Genomic DNA, 22,312 nt, shown 5'->3' with positions numbered 1-22,312 from the left:
CCTCCTACCTCCCCTCTGATATGATGAGATGGTAGGTGTATGCATTATACCTACCTTTTCACCTAGGGTCTGGTGACCAAAACCAAGACCTCATGCTTATCAGCAAGCAGTTTATTGACTAGGCCATTTCCCAGTACCTTCTCTAAATTTTTGTGTTCTTGTAAACATAGCCATAGCATAGTTGACTCATTTTCTGAAATATAAAGAGTGCTTCATTTGTAAGCATATTATTATGGTAACCATTTTAGTAGCAGCATGATATTCAAGTCTGTTGATAAGGTGCTGATTATTTGCCTTTTTTTCTCTGCAGTGAGCATTAAAGTCACTAACTTTGTAAGGAGTAGCTACTGAAAAAAACTCAACAATAAATGGTATGCATGTGCATTTGATTTGTATGTCTACTTTCCCAGGCCTGGGATTACATGCCTTGTGGTCCTTTGCGCTGCCATATCTTGCTTTTATGAGTGCTAGTCACCTAAACTCAGATCTTCATACTTACACCCCAACTATTCTCAACTGAGCTACCTCCTCAGTGCCCAAAGTAAGCTTTTTTGCTGAGCTTTAGATCCACTTGCAATTACATGTAGTGAGAGACACAGTCTCCCTTTTTGTCTATTATACATATTACACTTAGGTCCCTGAAATAATACCCTGTTAGGATCTACTATTTTTGTTTATTACATTGTAATAAGCCTTTATATATATATCCTCTCAGTTTGCATTGCCATTATAAGCACAGTATTTAGGTTTGTCAGTAATCACATACTCTGTGATTATCATCTTCTCACATAGATTTTAGAAACTTTGTACACATGAACATCATAGTGCATGACATTGAGTAAATGAAAATATGGATTTCTAATAAACACTTGAGGATAGGGTGTTTTCATTTCTTTATTTCTAAACTTAGGTTTAAGAATCTCTAAATATTTAAAGTCCCCAAATTTATAAATATATTAATGAAAGGAAGGCCAAACTACTATGCTACTATGATTTCATGTTTCTCCTTTTGGCAATGTCTCAGTTAGTGAGTACATGAGTGAGAGATGTTACGAAGATCACGTCTTACTACTCCTATTGATCCCACCTATTGCCTATCAACAGCTCTACTATCACAAGAGACAGACAGTGCAGTGCCTCTTAAGATGGTACCATCAGTAAAGTGTTCTTGCCAGACAATCCTGAATCTAATCAGACCACTAGACATTGCCAGTCCACAGGAAACACAGGCGCCATAAGAATGTTAAATGATAGTACACAACTATAGTAAGCAGCTGCTAGAGAATAGATAAATGGTTCCTTTTTTTTTTCCAACGAAGTCCAGCTTAGAACAGAACCTAGAGTAGAACTGATCTGAGTGGTTGTCATACTAATGCTACTATGTGTCCTTATTTGAATCCTACCTGAATTAAACAAAACTGTTAAAGTAACACTGAAGATGAGGGGGAAAGGGAAATTTCTTACAATTGGAAGGCAATTGGAAATTCAGACCCCAAGCTGAGATTTTTATGTTAAAAAGCACTAGTTAACTATTTTGAATAGTGGATTTGCAAAAGCTCTCCATGAAATAATTTGTTATTGGGATAACCAGTGGTACAGATGACCTAGGAATCCTATTTCTTGAGACTTCTCTCAAGTATTCCACACACTATTGAGCAGTACTGAAACTCAGGCAGGTTTTGGTAGCACATGCCTATAATCCCATCATTTAGGTGGAGGCCGGGTTATTGTGAGTTCAAGATCATCTTTGGCTACATAGCAGGTTTGTAGTCAGCTAATCCAAAAGAGACCTGATCCAAAAGTGGTACTGAAACTATCACAAGATGACAGTTGACTTGTGTTTTGGTGTTCATGCCCCATTGTCTGTTGTAGCAAAGAGTTGGAAACAACCACACTTGAAATAGAAAGATGCTGTATATTCTTACAGTAGAATTCCCAGCTGTAGCTCTGACGCCTACTGGCAATGCCTCGGTTTTCTCATGTTACCGAAATGGGAAGTAGTAGTGGACTGCTTTGAGGACTGAATTAATAATAAATACAGTAAGGGAATCCTCATCAACTTAGATAGTTCTGAATTACTCTTCAAGATCATTACATGTTTATGACATTGGACCTGCCAGCTAGCCTTCTTCCCTGAAATGCAGTTTCCCTCTGAGTCCCATAAATGAATTGTGATCCATTTCTAGCCAGACAGACTTGAGACAGTTCCTTCATACTCACATAACTCCTGATCATCTCCTCGGGTACTGTGTGTCAGTCTGTGAGGGTCTCAGTTGGGCCTGCTGTTTGGTGAGCATCATGAGTCTGTTCTCCACATCCCATCTCATGCTGGGTCTCTTTTGAAAGCTTTGTAGAAAATGAATGGCACTGTTTAATCTAGTACCTTCAGGGCTATTTTTTCTAGATAAGGAAGGAAGTCAAAACATTCTTAAATATCTTACAAAATTGGATGACTAAGTATCGTTTGTTTTTAGGACATAATTATAAGAAGTGTTATGAACTGTAGAGTAAATATTTGTGCCAGAATAAGGGTAAAAGAGATGTCATTTGACAAGTGTCCCCTATCACCACCCTCTCACCCTCAGGACAGGACAGTCACTAAGAGAGCACATGGACCAGTTTGGGAAACCTTCCCAGAAAACGCTTGCTACCAAAGAAGTGATTGACTAGATGACAGTTTTGTTCATAGTTACTTATTTTCCAAGTTTTCTAGACCTGTTGTGCTACTGTCACTGGTTCCACTGATCTGAAACCCTAAAAGGTATCATTGCATCTCTTTACCCATAATTGTATTAAAGTTCCATTTTATAGCATATGGTAATTTTTGTGTCTTAAGGAAAATGTAGTCAGATGTGGTAGAGAAGGCCACTAACCCTATGACACCTTACCTTAACCTGAAGCAGGAGACCCCTGAATTTGAAGGCTGCCTGGGATGATTAGATAGTGAATTCTAGAACAGCTGAGACCCTTTTGTTACATACATACATACATACAAACCACCGCCTCATTTCTGTGTGACGTGGACAAATCTGTTCTCACAGAGTCTTAGATGGTCAGTGAAGACATCCAATATTCCTTCTACCTACTTTTTCCAAAGTTCTGCTTCTGTAATTGCCAGTTGAAACTATGATGATGTCTAGGCAGAAAAGGGTTCACTGCTCTCTGCTGGTACTAAGAACATAGTTGTCCATCGGCACAGTATCAATACTAAGTGGAACAAGTATTCACTCCTCACAATTGAGCTTAGCATGAAATCACCAAGAAAGGAGGCATATTTCATGCTTTAAAGAGGTAATATTTTAAGTGCTTAGGAATTAATGATTTCTCATACATAGCTTAAGCAGATGCTATAGCTATTTGTGGACTAGCTTGCTGCCACAAAAAATTATCTTATGATCCCTTCATTGTGTTGTAATTTTCACCTAGAAAACAAACTGTGGCTCTGACTATTTGGGTCACAGTCATTTTTTACACCATTTTTCTGCCTTTGTTGAAAAAAAATTTAGAAAAGTTTTATATATTTATTTAGCTTATGTGTAAACTAAACTATTTCAGTGGATATGTGACCAGGAAAAGCAATATGGAGCATAGCTGAGAGTAATGCCTAAGAAGAAAGGCAGGGCTTCATTAACCCATCAGATTCATGGAGATTCTCCTAAACCTAGACACTGATACATACAGCTCAGTTTTCTGAATTCATCTATATTCATATCATGTCAAGATGACAGACTGTTTAGAGCTTCCATGTTTACAGTGTGCTACGTTTGTAAGAAATGGTTCTACCTTGGGTTAGACTCAAAGGGAAGGCAACTTAGAATGGTGTTTTGGGGAAAAGGGTATGAGGCAGGGTCTCTCTACATAGTCCTGGCTGTCCTGGAGCTCACTATGTAGACTAAACTAGCTTTGACCTTACATAGATCCACTTACCTCTGCCTCCCAGGTGCTAGGATTAAAGACGTGTGCCATTACACACAGCTCAGAATTATACTCTACCTTATTTAAATTTTAGTTTCTACAATCTCTTTGAGACATGTATGGCATGTTTTCTCTCATGCAAAATCTAAGAAGCTCATATGTTTATAATATGACATGAAAGTAGAAGGAGGACCATTTGGGGAAGAAGAGAATGGGGAGTAATGGGTAAAAATGAACAAACTACAGTGGTATGAAAATGTCAAAATAAAATAAGAAGTCTCATTCGGAATAAGTCTTTGTACTGAAGTGAAGATCTAAAATGTATAAACCACTCACTAGGGTCTTTATGTAGAGTCTGGAAGGAACACATGATTCAGTGCAGTTTCTGCTACCACAACAAGCAAAACCACACACATTTTTGCCCATAAATTCTCATGGAAGAAAACATCTGAAGTGAGTAAATGAGGCTTCATGAAAACCAAACATGACCTTCCCCTCTTTCTGCCTCATGGTCAGCATCTATTTATACCTTATATAAGGAACTGCAGTTTTAGCTAGTCACCTCCGTAGCAGTGCACAGCCTTGTCTTGAAAGGAACTTGCATTGTATATGGCACATTGATTCTTGCAAGCAAAATCGCAGTCACCCTGCTTGTAAGTGTGTAAGACTAAATTTCATGGTATACTTGGTGCTTGCTCTAGCTTTATTTAGGGTTGGTATGCCCTAGATCAAGAAGGAAATTACTTCAAACATAGTATTCTAATGATATCTTACTTAAGTTACAAAATTCTAAAAATGAACTTTTGCTTCATAATTATGTATATAAACTTAACAGTAATGATCTTTAGTATTGAACATTTCAGAAGAGAATTTGGCTTATTAAATTGCTTAAAAAGAAAATTTATCAGAAACTATACTTCTAATTACAAAAAAACAGATTCATTCAATACAGAAGATGAAATGGATCACAATTTTTCAATATTTCCTGTTATTTATTATTTGCTAAGAAGTGGCATTAATTTCATTAATTATTTAATGCATTTTTAAACTACACCATAGTAAGAAACAGTGGTATTTTTATAACCTCAGCACTCATAAGGCTAAGGCAAGAAGATTAAGAGTTCTGACAGCCTGGGTTGAATGGTAAGACCCTGTATCCCAAAAAATAATAATAGTAATAATAATAATTAAAATTTATGGACCAGTGAGATGGATCAGTGGAAAAAGATGTTTGTCAGGAAGCCTCAAATTTTTATTTCGATCCTCAGAATCCACATGGTAAGAGAGAACCTACTCTACAGGTTGTCCTCCAAGGTCTGAACACAGACTGTAGCGCGCGCACACAGAGAGAGAGAGAGAGAGAGAGAGAAATAAACGTAAAAAATCATAAATGGAAGTAAGATAAATTTTTGATTACTAGAGTTTTATGTTTAGGTTGTGTTGGGTTTTAGTGTGCATCCCAGGTATAACTTCATAGTACCCACCCTGTACATACCAGAGTAGTAGATACTTTTTTATAGTCTATAATTCAAAGAATTACATTAATTCTATAGTTAATAGTGTAGCTACTGTTAAAATTCACATTTGGGTAAAAAGTAAGCAAGAAGGATTTCATAGAGCACCCTCAGTTGTCAGTTGAACGTGAATACAGTTTTGATTGCTAAGCCTTTAAAGAAATTGTGTCACCTCTACAATTAACTGTAGCACCTGTGTCCATCTGAACTATCATAATCTGCCTGCACCGTGCTGATAGATATTACATGTTCTTGCAGAAACTTGCCCCTGGAGTCAGCCAGTTTGCCTACACCTGTGTTCAAGACCACCCCATTTGGACAAATCAGCAGTTCTGGGAGACAACTTTTTACAGTGCAGTACAAGAGCAGGTTCGCTCCCTGTATCTCACAGCAAAGGAGGACAATCATGCCCCACATCTGAAGCAGAAGGTAAGAGAAGGGTACTTGGATGTGGCTGGGGTTGACTTTAAGGAACACTCAGACAGATGGTCCTAGGGCAAAGGGACTCTACCTGCTTTGTTCCTAGGTGTTAGGGAATCCTGTGGTGAGCATCTTTCTTCCTTTGATTCTGGCACTATATTTTTTTAATAATGACCTCATACTACAGTTCTTTAGCACTAGAATTGTTCTGTTATATTTTGATAAGAATTCCTTAAAAACCGAATAGAAGGAACAAACCTAAAATAGGCCCAGGTATAAGCCTCTAACTGCTTACTTCCTTGAAGAAATCCAAGCTTAACTCAGAAATAGAATGTTTTTATGTAGCATGCTCAAGACCTTGAGTTCAGGTACCAGCGCAGGAAGAGGAAAGATAAGAAATTGAAGTTAAGTGACTAAAAAGATAAATGTAAAAATTCAGTAGTCCTATTCAAATATATCAGCAATAACCAAAGTCTTCCTTTATTTATTCTCTGTGTGTATATATTAGTAGTATTTGCTCTATACACATATATTTAAATACCAGGAAAATAAAAATTAAAATACTCCAATTTTTAAATGTCATTTAGTAGCTCTCTTTATACTGACTAATCACATTACCTCCACACTTCCTCATTGGAGAAATATGTAGCTGTCACTTCTGAAGATTTTCATATCTAATATATATAAGGCTTACTAAGAGTTCTTGGCACACACTAAGTAGTTAGTATTAGAAATCATCATCCTCATGAACTGAGCTTAAAGCAGCCTAAAAGACTCACTGTTGATTCACTTCAGAGTGATTTTAAGATCAGCCTTTTTGAACTGCAAATTCTTGGGAAGATATCCCTGCAGATTCTGTCCATCATCTTCTACTTTAACTTATGTCTAGATAGGATGGATTACCCTAAGAATCTTAGAGAAGCTACATAGTCATATTCCAATACATCTGGGATTCATCGTCTTAAAAAATTATTGGTTTATTGTTAAGTAGAAGAATAGAAACTTTAATAAAAAATAACACTGACATGTGTCTGATTGTTATAGTTCAAATGTGAATTGTTTTCTTAATTAAATTAATATTCAGATTTGTTGTTGTTACACAAAATGTACCACTTACAGTATAACATAGCAGATGCAGAGACTTTTCCTGTGGCCACACTCAGGAATAATCAGACTGTTAGGATTTCTTTGTTAATTTTATATATTTTTTAATTGATTTTTATTGAGCTCTACATTTTTCTCTGGTCCCCTTCCTGCCTCTCCCCTTCAACCCTTTTCCAAAGTCCCCATGCTCCCAATTTACTCAGGAGATCTTGTCTTTTTCTACTTCCCATGGAGATTAAATCCATACATGTCTCTCTTAGAGTCCTCATTGTTGTCTAAGTTCTCTGGGATTGTGATTTGTAGGCTGGTTTTCTTTGCTTTAAGTTTAAAAACCACTTATGAGTACATATGATAATTTTCTTTCTGTGTCTGGGTTACCTCACTCAAAATGATGTTTTCTAGCTCCATCCATTTGCCTGCAAATTTCAAGATGTTGTTATTTTTTCTGCTGTGTAGTACTCCATTGTGTAAATGTACCACATTTGCCTTATCCATCCTTCAATCGAGGGGCATTTAGGTTGTTTCCAGGTTCTGGCTGTGACAAACAATGCTGCTATGAATATAGTTGAGCATATGTTCTTGTGGCACAATTGAGCATCCTTTGGATATATACCCAAAAGTGGTATTGCTGGATCTTGAGTAAGGTTGTTTCCTAATTTTCTGAGAAATCGCCACACTGTTATCCAAAGTGGCTGTACCAGCTTGCACTCTCACCAGCAATGCAGGAGTGTTCCCTTCATCCCACATCCTCTCCAGCATAAGCTGTCATCAGTGTTTTTGATCTTGGCCATTCATACAGATGTAAGATGAAATCTCAGAGTTGTTTTGATTTGCATTTCTCTGATGACTAAGGATGTTGAGCATTTCATTAAGTGTCTTTCAGCCATTTTAGATTCCTCTGTTGAGAGTTCTCTGTACTCCATTTTTTATTGGATTATTCTTTTAATGACAAATTTCTTGAGTTCTTTATATATTTTGGAGATCACACCTTTGTCTAATGTGAGGTGGGTGAAGATCTTTTCCCATTCTTTAGGCTGTCGTTTTGTCTTGTTGATGTGTCCTTTGCTTTACAGAAGCTTTTTAGTTTCAAGAGGTCCCATTTTTTAATTGTTTATCTCAGTGTCTGTGCTACTGGGGTTATATTTAGGAAGTGAGTGGTCTCCTGTGCCAGTGCATTCAAGTGTACTTCCCACTTTCTCTTTTATGAAGTTTAGTGTGGCTGGCTTTATGTTGAGGTCTTTGATCCATTTGGACTTGAGTTTTGTGCATGGTGATAGATATGGATCTTTTTTCATTCTTCTACAGGTTGACATCCAGTTATGCCAGCACCATTTGTTAAATATGCTTTCTTTTTCCATTTGATATTTTTTGCTTTTTTTGTCAAAATCAGGTATTCAAAAGTATGTGGATTAATATTTGAGTCTCTGATTTAGTTCCATTGGTTTTCCTGTCTGTTCTTATGCCAATACTAGGCTGTTTTCAGTACTGTAGCTCTGTAGTAGAGTTTAAAGTCCAGAATTGTGATGTCTCCAGAAATTCTTTTATTGTACAGGACTGTTTTGACTATTCTGGGTTTTTGCTTTTCCATATGAAGTTGAGTACCGTTCTTTTGAAGTCTGTGAAGAATTTTGCTGGGATTTTGATGGGCATTGTATTGAATCTGTAGATTGCTTTTGGTATGATTGCCATTTTCACTATGTTAATTCTGCCTACCCAAGAGCATGGGAGATCTTTCCACTTTTTTTGGTGTCTCCTTCAACTTTTTTTTTTTCAAAGATTTAAAGTTCTTGTCATACAGGTCTTCCACTTGTTTGGTAAAAGTTATTCCACGATATTTTATGTTATTTGTGGCTATTGTGAAGGATGATATTTCTCTGATTTCTTTCTCAGCCCATTTATTATCTGTGTACAAGAGGGCTACTGATTTTTTGAGTTAATCTTGTATCCTGGTACATTACTGAAGGTGTTTATAAGTTATAGAAGTTCCCTGGTAGAATTTTTGGGATAACTTATGTAAACTATCATATAATCAGCAAATAGTGAGTGTTTGACTTTTCTGATTTGAATCCCCTTGATCTCCTTTTGTTGTCTTATTGCTCTAGCTAGGACCACAAGAACTATATTGACTAGATATGGAGAGAGTGAACAACCTTGTCTTTTCCTGATTTCAGTGGTATTGCTGTGAGTTTCTCGCCATTTAGTTTGATGTTGGCTGTTGGCTTGCTGTATATTGTCTTTATTATGTTTAGGTATGTTCCTTGTAATCCCTACTCTCCCCAAGACCTTTATCATAAAAGGGATGTTATATTTGTTGAAAGCATTTTCAGCATCTAATGAGATGATCATGTGGTTTTTATTTTTCAGTTTGTTTATATAGTGGATTACATTAACAAATTTTTGTTTGTTGAACCATCCCTGCATCTCTAGGATGAAGCCAACTTGATCATGGTGGATGATGGTTCTGATGTGTTCTTGGATTCGATTTGCCAGTATTTTATTGGGTATTTTTGCATCAATGTTCATGAATGAGATTGGTCTGTAATTCTCTTTCTTAGTAATGCCTTTTTGTGGTTTGGGTGTCAGGGTAATTGTAGCCTCATAAAAGGAGTTTGGTATTGTTCCTTCTGTTTCTGTTGTGTGGAACAACTTGAGGAATATTGGTATTAGTTCTTCATTGAAAGTCTTGTAAAATTCTGAGCTGAAACCATCTGGTCCTGGACTTATTTTGGTTGGGAGACTTTTGATGACTGTTTCTATTTCTTCAGCAGTTATAGGTCTGTTTAATTTGTTTATCTGGTCTTGATTTAATTTTGATAAGTGATATTTATCCAGAAAGTTGCCCATTTCCTTTAAGTTTTCCAATTTTGCGTAGTACAGGTTTTTGAAATATGACCTGATGATTCTCTGTATTTCCTCCATGTCTGTTGTTATGTCTCCATTTCATTTCTTATTTTATTAATTTGGATATTCCCTCTCTGTCTTTTGGTTCATTTGGATAAAGGTTTATCTATTTTGTTGATTTTTCTCAAAGAACCAACTCTTTGTCTCATTGATTCTTTGTATTTATTTGTTTCTATTTTGTTGATTTCAGCTCTTAATTTGATTATTTCCTGCCTTCTAGTTCTCTTGGGTATGTTTGTGTCTTTTTGTTATAGAGTTTTCAAATGTTCTCTTAATTCACTAGCGTGGAATTTTTCTATCTTCTTTATGTAGGCATTTAATGCTATGAATGTTCCTCTTAAAACTGTTTTCATTGTATCCCATAAATTTGGGTATGTTGTGTGGTCATTTTCATTGACTTATACGACGTCTTTAATTTCTCCCCTTATTTCTTCCTTGACCCATTGATGATTCAGGTGAGCATTGTTTAATTTCCATGTGTTTGTAGGATTTCTGGAATTAGTGTTGATGTTGAATTCTAATTTTAAGCCATGGTGATCTGATAAGATACATGGGGTTATTCCAATTTTTTTGTCTCTGTTAAGCTTTGTTTTGTTACCTAGTATGTGGTCAATTTTTGAGAAGGTTCCATGAAGTGCTGATAAAAAGGTATTTTTTTTTGTTTGGATGAAATATTCTATAGATGTCTGTTAAGTCCATTTGAATCATAACATCTGTTAGTTCCCTTATTTCTCTGTTAATTTTTTGTCTAACTGACATGTCCAGTGGTGAGAGTGGAGTGTTGAAGTTTCCCTCTATTAGTATGTGGGGTTTAATGTATGATTTAAGCTTTAGAAGTACTTGATTGGAAATTTTTTTCCAACCCTTGCTCTGAGGTGATATCTGTCTGTGAGGTTGAATTGTGTTTCTTATGTGCAGCAGAAGGATTGTATCCAATTTGTTAGCCTGTGTCTTTTTATAGGTGAGTTGAGGTCCATTTATATTAAGGGATATTAATGATCAGTGATTGCTATCTCCTGTTGGTTTAGTTTTCATTGTTGGTTATGTTAATTTGTGTGTTCTTCCCTTCTTTGGGACTTGCTGCTGTGAGATCATCAAATGTCTGTATTTTTGTTGATGTAGCCAACTTCCTTGAGTTGGAGTTTTCCTTCTAGTACTTTGTGTAGAGCTGGGTTTGTGGCTAGGTATTAGTTAAATCTGGTTCTGTCATGTAATATCTTGTTTTGTCCTTCTATGGTGATTGAAAGTTTTGCTCAGAATAGTAGTCTGGGCTGTTATCCGTGGTCTCTTAATGTCTGCAAAATGCTTGACCATGACCTTCTGGCTCTCATTGTCTCAAATGAAAGTCAGGTATAATTCTGATAGGTCTCCCTCTGTGTGTTACTTGGCCTTTTTCTTTTGCATCCCTTAATATTCTTTCTTTATTTTGTATGTTTGGTGTTTTGATTATTATGTGGTTAGGGGCCTTTTTTTTTTTTTTTTTTTTTTCAGTCTATTTGGTGTTCTGTTAGCTTCTTGTATCTTCACAGACATATCTTTCTTTAGGTTGGGAAAGTTTTCTTCTATGATTTTGTTAAATATATTTCTCTGTGCCTTTGAATTGAACTTCTTCTATACCTATTATTCTTAGGTTTGGTCTTTTCATGGTGTTCCATATTTCCTGGAAATTTTGTGTTAAGGTTTTGTCAGATTTAATGCTTTGTTTGGCTGATGAATCTATTTCCTCTATTATATCTTCAGCTCTTGAGATTCTCTCTTCCATCTCTTGTATTCTGCTGTTTAGGTTTGCATTTGTGGTTCCTGATCGTTTTCTCATGATTTCTGTTTCTATAATTCCATCAGCTTGTGTTTTCTTTATTGTCTCTATTTTAGTTTTCAAGTCTTGAATAGTTTCTTTCATATGTTTGACTGCTTTTTCTTGGTTTTCTTTAATGGATTTGCTGATGTTTGATGTCTTCCAATTTTTTGTCTTTTCCTCCATTTCTTTGAGGGAATTTTTTATTTCCTCTTTAAGAGTTTCAAACATTCTCCTAAAGTTATTTTTTAGGTCATTTTCTTCTGCTTCATCTATATTTGGTTGTTCAAGTCTTGCTGTTGTAGGATCTCTAGATTTTCCTGGTGTCATGTTGCTCTTTATGCTGTTGCTTGTGTTCCTACCTTATCTACTCATCTTTTCCTCTAATTGGTGTGGTTGGTGCTATCTGTGACTCTGTAGACTAATATTCTAGATGCCAGTGAATCCAAGGCTCAGATGGTTGTTCCTCATGGTACAGTCAATGCCTTTGGTCACTTTGTGTTTCTGGAGGTCACTCAGAGTTTCCAGGGTTTGTTCAGGTCCCGTGGAGTTTGCTGTCTCAGGCCTGCTCTGGTCTAGCTTCACAGCTCAGACCTGTTTCTGTAAATGTCCCTGGTCTGGATCTGCTCCTGCAGAAGTCCCTGGCTTGGGGTTGGTCTGTAAAGGTCTCTGGCTCCAATCTTCTCCCTCGGAGGTCCCAGACTTGGAAGCACCTGGACCCACAGAGGACCTGGCTCAGGCCTACTCCGTCAGAGGTCCCAGACTCACACCCAGACCCACAGAGGTCCTGGCTCAGGCCTACTCCCTAGAAGGTCCCAGATTCATGCCTGGACCTGCAGTGGTCTCTGGCTCTGGCCCACTCACTCAGCAGTTGCTCACCTGTACCTGCTCCTATGGAGTTTGCTGTCTCAGCCTCGCTCCAGCCTAGGTTGCTGGCTCAGTCCTGCACCCATGGAGCTTGTCACCTTAGGCCTGTTCCAGCCTAGGTCGCTGGCCTCTTCTTCATTAATTTTTAAGCAACTGTAATTTGCTGACATTGATATATCTACAAATCATTCATACAGCAATTTGTCACAGCTGTTGTGTCCTTCCTTCTGAAAAAGAAACCTATCTCTGGGCGCTGAATTAGATGCAATATATGTTTTAGCTTTCCCTGGCTAGATAAAATACTTCTCAGATGTGAGTTGCTGTTACCAGCTATCGCTTCAGCCTTCTAGGAAACCCATCTTTAAAATTCCACAGTATTTGTGTGTGAGTGTGTGTGTATGTGTGTGTGTCTGTGTGTATGTGTGTGTGTGTGTGATGTTTAACTATCACATTATAAGGAGATCTAGCTGTACTTTTTATGACCTTTTGTGACCATTTCCTCTCAAAGAGCAGAAGAGAAAAAGAATAGTTTTGGCAGATACTACTGAAGTGTTCCTGCAAGGGCATTTATGAGAAATCTTTGTTAATTTTTGTAACGAGTAGCTTCAAAGAGGTAAAACCCCAGAGTGAGATGTAAACACAGTGAGATGTTTGAGTGAGAAACATGCATCTGTGTTTTGCTACTGCTCCTTTGAATTTGCCTTGTGGTGCCAACAAAAGCATGCAGGCCAGGGGTAAACATTGCAGTGCACTTTGGTTGTTATGCTGAGTTTCATTCTGCTAATACAGGTACTTAATAAATGCTTCCCATGATATTCAAGAGACTCAGCCCAACATGCTGACGTACATTAGTAATGCCAGCACTTGGGAGGTGAGGGCAGGAGGCTCAAGAGTTCACAGTTATTTCAGCATACAACAAATGAAAGATGATCCTTTCTCAAAATAAAAAAGGAAATCCATTTCCTGGTCTTTAAATATTTTCTTGAATTTTTTAAAAAATTTGTATATACTGATAAAAACTTTACTAACAGATACAGAATATCCCAATAGAAGAACTAGATTTAAGTCATAGACAGATTTCAGCACCTTCCATGTCTGTGGAGCACACATGCAATGATGGGTATTCACCCTTGACTTGTTTTGCTTTATCTTCTGGGTTAAGCTTCCCAATGGCCAACATCAAGAGAAGACAGCAATGGACTTGGCAGCCGAGCAGCTTCGCCTTTGGCCTACTCTGAGCAAGTCAACTCAGCAGGAGCTGGTACAACATGAAGAAAGCACTGTCTTCAGTCAAGCCATTCACTTTGCAAACCTAATGGTTAACCTGCTAGTCCCACTAGACACAAGTAAAAACAAGCTCCTTCGAGCATCAGCTCCAGGAGACTGGGAAAGTGGGAGCAACAGCATTGTCACAAACAGGTACTAAGATGGAGCACGCAGCTCCTTCTCTTCTCCGAGTAATCGGACCTCAGCAGAAACAGCACATGTTACTGTATATATTTCAGAATTGACCATTTTTCCCATCTATAGCTTGCTCATCCTTTCTGTTACAAACAAACTTTCCTTCATCCTGCATAATCTGACACACACATATACTTTCTTCTATTTTATGACCTAATCTGGCAGTCTATTACTACTGATGTGGCCCATCAGTTACATTGTGCTAAAGCGAAGTGCTCTGAAAAATGACTGGTGAGCAACTTCTGGTCAAAGTGATTGTTTCTTGGCCTTATGGAGGTATGGTATTAAGTTTGGGGTTTTTTGAGACCAGATCTCACTAGGCTGGCCTCAAGCTTGTAATCATCCTATCAGCTTCCCACGCTGTTCTATCACATCACAGTCTGACATATTTTCATGTCTGCATAGTATCATGTCCTTTCTTTGTTGTGTTCATTGTTCAGTTCTCTACATCTTTGCAGATAGTGGGTGCTAGGTAAAAATATTTAACTGAATGGGTGCTTGAATGAAGAATGAATGAATGAACGAATGAATGAATGAACCAGCCCTGAGCAGCAGTTTTAGCTCTTTATCATAGGTGCTCCAACAACACCTGCTAGTTGTAGTTCTCATAAACTTTTGTCAGACTCCTTCAGACAGCTCCTTTTTTCCTTTTTATTCAGTCCTGCTTCATTTAATTTCAGATGTGTTGCCTTGCCCTGGAAGAAGAATGTGGCTTCACAGTGGCTCTAAGGGTTGTAATTTACTGCAAGGGAGGAGTGCAGGGGAGCTGGGAGAAAAAATTCTGGCAAGAGAAAGAGGGTCATAACAATCGCATTCTTCCATGTGGAAGAACATGTAGATTTCTCAAAAGGGTTCATTTACTCTGCCCACCAAGGCACACTTTCCACAGTCACTAGCATCAGCCACATTCCTCTCGCCTCTCTGACGATCAACTTGGAAGGACAAGTTTTCTTTTTTTTTTTTAGAAGGTTCTGGTAGCAGAGAATAAATGACACAGTATTCCTTTGCTTTATTTTCTGTGATTTCTAAGTTCCTTTTGGGAGAGTAATAGAAGGTATTGCTTACAAAAATAAATCTTAGCCCAATAGATGATGCTTAAACATAGGCACATAGAAAGCAACATTTCACACCTGCCACTGACAGAAAGAAACCCTTCTACTGAGTGTACACCTCTGTAAAAGGTCTATGATGTTGTCATTCTTTTTTCTTAATTTGAGACCTGACCATGATTTCTTTCCTTAACTCTCTTAGTATTGCAGGAAGTGTAGCCGAGAGCTATGATACAGAGAGTGGGTTTGAAGACTCAGAAAATAATGATGTTGCCAACTCCGTTGTAAGGTTCATTGCCCGATTTATTGACAAGGTTTGCACAGAGAGTGGAGTGACTCAGGACCACATCAGGAGTCTCCACTGCATGATACCAGGTAATGGATCACCTCACATAGGCTAAGGAATCAGAGTGCTCCAGGGACCTAGGTCCCAGGACAGTGCCTGAGTGCCTGCTTTTTCTCTGACTTGCTTTTTATTTCTTTTACTGTTGTTTTGTTTTCTAAGACAAGGTCTTGTGTAACCCAAGCTAACCTCACATCACACTGTCCCCAGGCTGGCCTTGATTTCCTGATCCCCAGCTTGTACTTTCCAAGTGCTGGGATTATAGGCGTGTGCCACCGTGACAGGTTCCAAAGTTTTATTGCATTGTGGCAAATGCATAGCATAAGAGTTGCATTAATTATATCCACAGTGTTCTATAAATCACCATTATTTCCTAAACTTTTAAGTCACTCAAAATAGATATTCAATAACTAATATTAGGTAATAAATTTTGTTTCTTCAGTTCCTGCCTCTGGAAATAGCTAACCAGCTTTCTGTTTTCATGAACTTTTCTATTCTAATGATTTTACATATGTAGAGTCATATAATGTTTCAATTTGTGTCCAGTTTTTTTCACTTAGCATATAATGTTTACATGGTTCATCCATGTGTTACTTTGCTCATTTTTTTATGGTTGAATACTATTCCATTCTATGGATATATCTTACTTGTACAGCCATTCATTTGTCAATGGAGACTTGGGTTTTTTCTACTTTTACAGATTTGTGAATGATGATTGTATGAATATTTGCTTACAGGTATCTGAGTATTTATTTTCAATTTTTTAGTTGTATATACCTAGGAATAGAATTTTACAGATTACATGGTTATTATATTTTAACTTTTGGAGAAACTGTCAAACTTTATTAGTTTTTCATTCTAAAATATCTGGAATTTGCTTTTGTTCTCTCTGGTTTATTTTCTTTCCTTTTGAATCCTCTGGCTCATCCTAGGAATTGTAGCTATGCACATTGAGACCCTAGAGGCAGTGCACCGAGAGAGTAGAAGACTTCCACCTATCCAGAAGGTAATGACTCCACACTGTGCTTTCACGGTGCAGCAGCCCTTTCAGAGCACAGCAGCAGCGGGCTTCTTCTCAGCTGCTTACAGTTTGAATGATGCAGTGAAGGTTCTGGGGAGTTTGCCATATAGAATTTTGTAAACCGCCGAAATACGAATGCTGTCTTTTTTATGATTCAACAAAAGAACAACAGTAACCTCTTGTTAACTCTACATTTATACGAAGGTCCTAAATTATGCATAATTTTAATTCCCAAGACCAATCCCAGGGTTTATATACCTTCCTCCTACCCAAAAAAGAAAAGATTTAAACGATTACCATAAAAGTGCTGGGTTCTTGAATCTGGCTGTCCACAACAAACATCAGGGAAGTAGATTAAGGATTTGGCGTTCTTGGTCTCCTGATTAGAAAACCCTGGGACCTAGAAATCTGTATTTGAGGAAGCCACTCAACAGTTATTTTCTACTGGCTTCATGCCTATTGCAGACTAGAATTTGGGCAGAACTATTAAAAATACACCCAAAGGAGTGATCTGAAGCCACACAGGATGTAACAGCAGTTCTGCCTGAGGCTTAAGATACAATAGTCAATACACTTTGATTTCTGCTTTTAGTTCTAGGATTCCTAGAGCCTGAAAAAAAAAATAATGCTGATTTAGGTCATTTTTGTTTTGAGGGGTGTTTTATTGTTGTTTTGTTTGTTTAATTTTGGTTTTTATTTTGGATTTTGAGTTTCTTTTTCTTTCTTTCCTCTTTTTTTTTTTTTTTTGAGACAGGGTCCCAGTATATAGCTATGACTATCCTGAAACTCACTGTGTGGGCCAATCTGGCCTCATACTCACAGAGATCTACCTGCCTCAGCGCCAAGTGCTTGGGTTAAAGGTGTGCATCACTATGCCCTGCTTGACTTAGATAGTTTTAATCTCTGATTAAAGCACAGATGTTCAGCCAGGCGGTGGTGGTGCACGCCTTTAATCTCAGCACTCGGGAGGCAGAGGCAGGCGGATCTCTGTGAGTTCGAGGCCAGCCTGGTCTACAGAGCTAGTTCCAGGACAGGCTCCAAAACCACAGAGAAACCCTGTCTCGAAAAAACCAAAAAAAAAAAAAAAAAAAGCACAGATGTTCGAGGAGAATGATTTCTTTCCTTGCCCACATCCCCCAAGAGGAATCTTATCATATTGTTTCTCTTATACTGGACATTGAACTAAATTTCTCATGTATAAAGTTCATTACTTGGCCAAAAAGTATAACTCTCAGACTGGAACGATGACTCAGTGGTTAAGAGCACTGACTGCTCTTCCAGAGGACCCAAATTCAATTCCCAACACCCACATGACAGCTAACAACTGACTGTAACTCCAGTTCCAGGGGATCTGACACCTTCACACCAATGCACATAAAATAAAATTAAATAAAAAATATTTTAAAAAAGTATAACCCTCTTTTTAAAATATAAATCCATGGCAGTGCATGCCTTTAGTCCTAGCACTGAGGAAATGGGCAGGTGGATCTGTGTGAGTTCAGTGCCAACCTGGTCTACATAATGAATAGCAGGCCAGTCAGGACAAACAACAAAAGCTAACTATGGAGCCAGGAATGGCAGCACTCACTGTAGTCTCAGAACTTAGAAAGTGGTTGCAATAGGATGAGGAATTCACAGCCAATCTTGAGTATCTAATGGTCTGTATTCTTTACTCTCAGAAGAAACCCTGTTCAAAAGATAAAATAAAGTAAAATATCAACCCTCAGGAGGTAGAGGCGGAGGCAGGCAGATCTCTGTGAGTTTGAAGCCAGCCTGGTCTACAGAGTTCCAGGACAGCCAAGACTGTTACACAGAGAAACACTGTCTCCAAAAACCAAACAAATAAAAAACAAATCCATTTAAGTATTTGTTTCTTCTGTTTACAATATAGTATTGTTCTGTATAAAATGTGAACTTGAAAGAAATGCACAATGTAGCATTTTCCCTTCCACCCTCGTTTCTGCCGTAGCTACCATAGCACTGCCTCTATCAGTTATTCGCAGTCTTAATGATTTTTTGCTTTTACATTTCATTTTATAAAAGATTGTACAATGGTTGTTTGAATGGACATTGCAGATTTTCAAGTTATTTCCCTATGTTTTTAGTATTCAAAAGCAATGCTGCAAGGAATCTTTTTATACTTGGACTTAGAAACTTCACATCTGTTTCCTCCCAGTCAGGGTTGGGTTGGCTCAGGGTTTCCAGATCATACATGAAAAAGTAACCTGGAGCTAAATGGTGGAAATTCCACAAGAGTTGCTTTTAAATCATTCCCTATTCTTAGCCCAAGATTCTTCGGCCAGCTCTCCTGCCAGGAGAAGAGATTATATGTGAAGGTCTCCGGGTCCTGCTAGACCCTGATGGTCGGGAAGAAGCCACAGGAGGTCTCCTCGGAGGTCCGCAGCTCCTGCCTGCAGAAGGCGCCTTGTTCCTCACCACATACAGAATTCTCTTCAGAGGGACTCCACATGATCAGCTAGGTATGACCCAGCACATGCCATCCGAGCAGGGGTCCCTGTATGGCACTTGAGATTTTATTCAGTCCATGACAATGATTTACATATCATTTCAAACCCAGAAAAGAAAAAAGGTAGATTTTTGAAATCTCATTTTGTTCTCTTTTCTTTGCAATTTTAATGTTAATTGTGTGTTTTGGGAAAATGTTTTTGTCAGAGAAAACCTTTTTTTAAATTTCTTTTTAAATTTCTAATTTAAAATTTCCCCTTTATTAACACATAGAAACTTGGGGGTTTTCCATGTATTATATAGGTATAGGTTGTTTAATACTTATTAGAACTTAAATGTATATCCCAGCTTTGCTTAACCTCTGGATATGAACTTAATAAGTGGATAGTCGGGATTTTTCAGGATGGAGGTTGACAAATCCAGAGAATGAGGAGTTCTGAGGAGAGGGAACTAGAAGCAATCCAATAATCGTAGTCCATGTCTTCCCTGCTCTGGCTCACTGGCTGAGGCCTTTATTGCTGTTTCTGTCATGTTATCTATCACGTTGCCTTAAAATGCCTTCCCTCTTCCTCTGCAAATTCCAACCCTGTCCTCTCTCCAGAGTTTGTCTTCCCTCCCACATGTTGCAGAAATTCTCCTCTATCCACCAGCATAGAGATTGTCTCCTTTTCTGGAGTGCTCAGATCCTCGGATTACTTGTTCACTTGAACTGAGGCGTTGTTATCATGTCACAGTCGTGTTCATGTGACATTCCCCGGATGGAGACCTGGAAACTGTCCAAGGAAGGCCATGATAATTCTTTTCTAGACATATCTTCATACCCACAGGTGGTTTGTATTTTCACATTCTTGCTTTATAAAATGTTTAAATTCCTCAAACTCTTGGACACACATCTAGACTCATCTTCCAAAGGCTTTCTGGAAGAAACATTGAGCAGTACTGAATGAAAAAAAGAAATGAGAAGGAAAGAACATGAGAGCTTCTAGGTACGGTGGAGGAAAAGTTTATTGTAAATGTATGGGAGAGCATAGTGAGACAGGAACATCTGGTAGATTCAAGGTGGACATGACCAGACTGAGCTGAGCCATATGGGGAGAGGAAAGAAAGGCGTACCAGGTGCAGCAGCCAGGAGGCCAAAGTATAAAAGGGTGGGTTAAAAGCAGCCCAGCCCCCAGGACTGGTGAGTTCAGGGGAGGAAGCAGGGTGTGCAAGCCAGAAGGTCCCTGTAATAGGAGTGGGGGGGTGTTGGGAGCACCTGACAGACGGGTCTACTTCCATATGTTAAATAGGTACCTTAGCCATTTGTACTGGGTTTGAAACTTAACAGATACCTTTTACTACATGTGGAAACAGATTTTTATAACTTAGGCCTATAGTACTAGCCCTCATGAGGATGATGCAAGAGGATCATGAGTTTGTGATCAACTTGTAGTAACAAACTATCTCCCCTCAAACTCCCCAAAAATATGTTCTTTTTTTTTAACATTACATTAACTATCTTGGCTTTCCTTTCAGTATTGGAGGTTACATCTTTATTACAGCATAAAGCCTATTCCTGTATGACTGCCTTACACTAGGCAATTTTATATGCACCCAATAGACAAAAACAATGAGGATGGGCAGATGCCCCAGTTCCTGTATTCTATAAAATCTATAAAATGTGTGTGTGTGTGTGTGTGTGTGTGTGTGTGTGTGTGTGTGTGTGTGTGTGTCTTAGGAGTGAATTGCAGTACAATAAAACAAATAAATGATTTTGGGTGTGATGGCACACTTGTTTAATTCCTGTACTTAGAGACAGAGGCAGGCAGATCTCTGTGAGTTCAAGGCCAGCCTGGTCTACATAGGATGTCCCAGGACAGTCAAGGCTATACAAACCTTGTCTTTTTTTTCTTTTGTTGTTGTTGCTTTTGTTTGTTTGTTTGTTTGTTTGTTTGTTTGTTTGAAATAGGGTTTCTATGTGTAGCCCTGGCTGTCCTGGAGCTCACTCTGTAGACCAAGATGGCACAAAACTCAGAGTTCTGCCTGCCTCTGCCTCCTGAGTGTTAGCATTAAAGGCCTATGCCACCACACCCAGCATGAGAGACCTTGTCTTTAAAAAACCAAGATTCTAGAATCTTGGCATTTTCTCTCACTGCATCCCTGGCATTGTTCTCTGCTGATATATGTCTTTAGAAGAGACTAGATCTTAGCTATAAAGTGCTATTGGTGAGTCTGAGTCCTGTCTTCTACAGTTGGTGAACAAACAGTTGTGCGGAGTTTTCCCATTGCCTCCATCACCAAGGAGAAGAAGATAACCATGCAGAACCAGCTACAGCAGAACATGCAAGAAGGGCTGCAGATTACATCAGCATCTTTCCAGGTACACCATAAGTGTTTTAGATTTTAGAATACTTGCAAAGACTCTCTCACTTGATGTCCCAGTTCAAAACTTCAAAACCCAAATCACACAGTGTTTTTAGAATATTTTCAACTTTATATTTCCACATGCACAATACTCAATATATATCAAGAAAGAAAGCCCTTCTAATAAAAAAATCTTCTACAGATCTGGTAATGTATCTATTTTCTGTGGTCATGGGGTCAGAAGTCAGAGGCTGGGCATAAGAAGGTGAGTATCTGGGAGGGTTGGCTTTGGCTTTGAATATGACACTACACTTCAGGGTTGCACAAATTCTAATTGGTTTTTAAAAAAAAAAACAGAGACAGTTACTGGGGTAAATGCTGAAAAGATAAGAGAGACAAAGGAACAAGCCACAGCCAATTCTTACCTTGCTAACTCCTCAACTGAAAAAGGGGCAAGCTCCTGTCTCCTCCCACCTTAAATTTCTCTCTCTGCCCAGCCATATCACTTCCTATCTGTCTGTACAGACCTCCAGACCTCTGTGGTTAACTAGGAACTAGCACTACCCTCTGGTCTTTAGGAAAGCTTGATTTGTTAGAGCACAAAAAAATTATCACAACACTTCAGGATTCCCTTGCCCAACAAATTATCAGTCAGATATACAATGGCTCTTATTCTCTGACAACTTATTTCTCAACTCCTGCTGATAAAACTTTAGGTAACAATAATTCTCTGTTTCAGAAGGAAATACTCTGTATCTTTTCTGTGGGGAAAATAAAACTCTGAGAAGTTTAGTTGGAGCTCAGACACTATTGTCAGGAATGACTAAGTGACCCCCCAATGAAACGGTGACTTTTCCAGAAGCCTCTGACTTACCAAACCTGTAGAAACAATGGTGCACACTGTGGGTGGGAAAAGGGACCTTTTCTTGATTGTTTCTTTTTTATTAATTTATTATATTATTACTTAAAAAATTACCAATCTAAATTCTCCCTCCCTCCCCTCCTTCCACTCTTCTCCCTCTCCCTCCACAGACCCTCCCATCCCACCCCCTCCAATCCTAAGAGAGGGCCATGCACTCCGCCCTGTGGAAAGTCCAAGGCACTCCCTATTAC

The 22,312-nt window shown here is 38.4% G+C and overlaps 1 protein-coding gene across 1 annotated transcript in view; it reads left to right on the top strand.

The window, feature by feature from the left end:
- The window catches only part of Sbf2 (SET binding factor 2), a 412,779-nt gene that overhangs the window by 321,348 nt on the left and 69,119 nt on the right, over window positions 1–22,312 (top strand). Inside the window, exons 20-25 of the mRNA XM_026781117.1 lie at window positions 5,688–5,858; window positions 13,679–13,935; window positions 15,229–15,401; window positions 16,302–16,375; window positions 18,675–18,870; window positions 21,088–21,215. Of these exons, the coding sequence (XP_026636918.1) occupies window positions 5,688–5,858; window positions 13,679–13,935; window positions 15,229–15,401; window positions 16,302–16,375; window positions 18,675–18,870; window positions 21,088–21,215 (999 nt within the window). The remainder of the gene's footprint in view (window positions 1–5,687; window positions 5,859–13,678; window positions 13,936–15,228; window positions 15,402–16,301; window positions 16,376–18,674; window positions 18,871–21,087; window positions 21,216–22,312) is intronic.

Source organism: Microtus ochrogaster, chromosome 8 (genome assembly GCF_000317375.1).
Source record: "Microtus ochrogaster isolate Prairie Vole_2 chromosome 8, MicOch1.0, whole genome shotgun sequence".
In the NCBI taxonomy this organism is placed as follows: Eukaryota; Metazoa; Chordata; class Mammalia; order Rodentia; family Cricetidae; genus Microtus; species Microtus ochrogaster.
The sequence above is the reverse complement of the archived record's forward strand: the minus strand, read 5'-3'. Positions and strand labels throughout refer to the sequence as shown.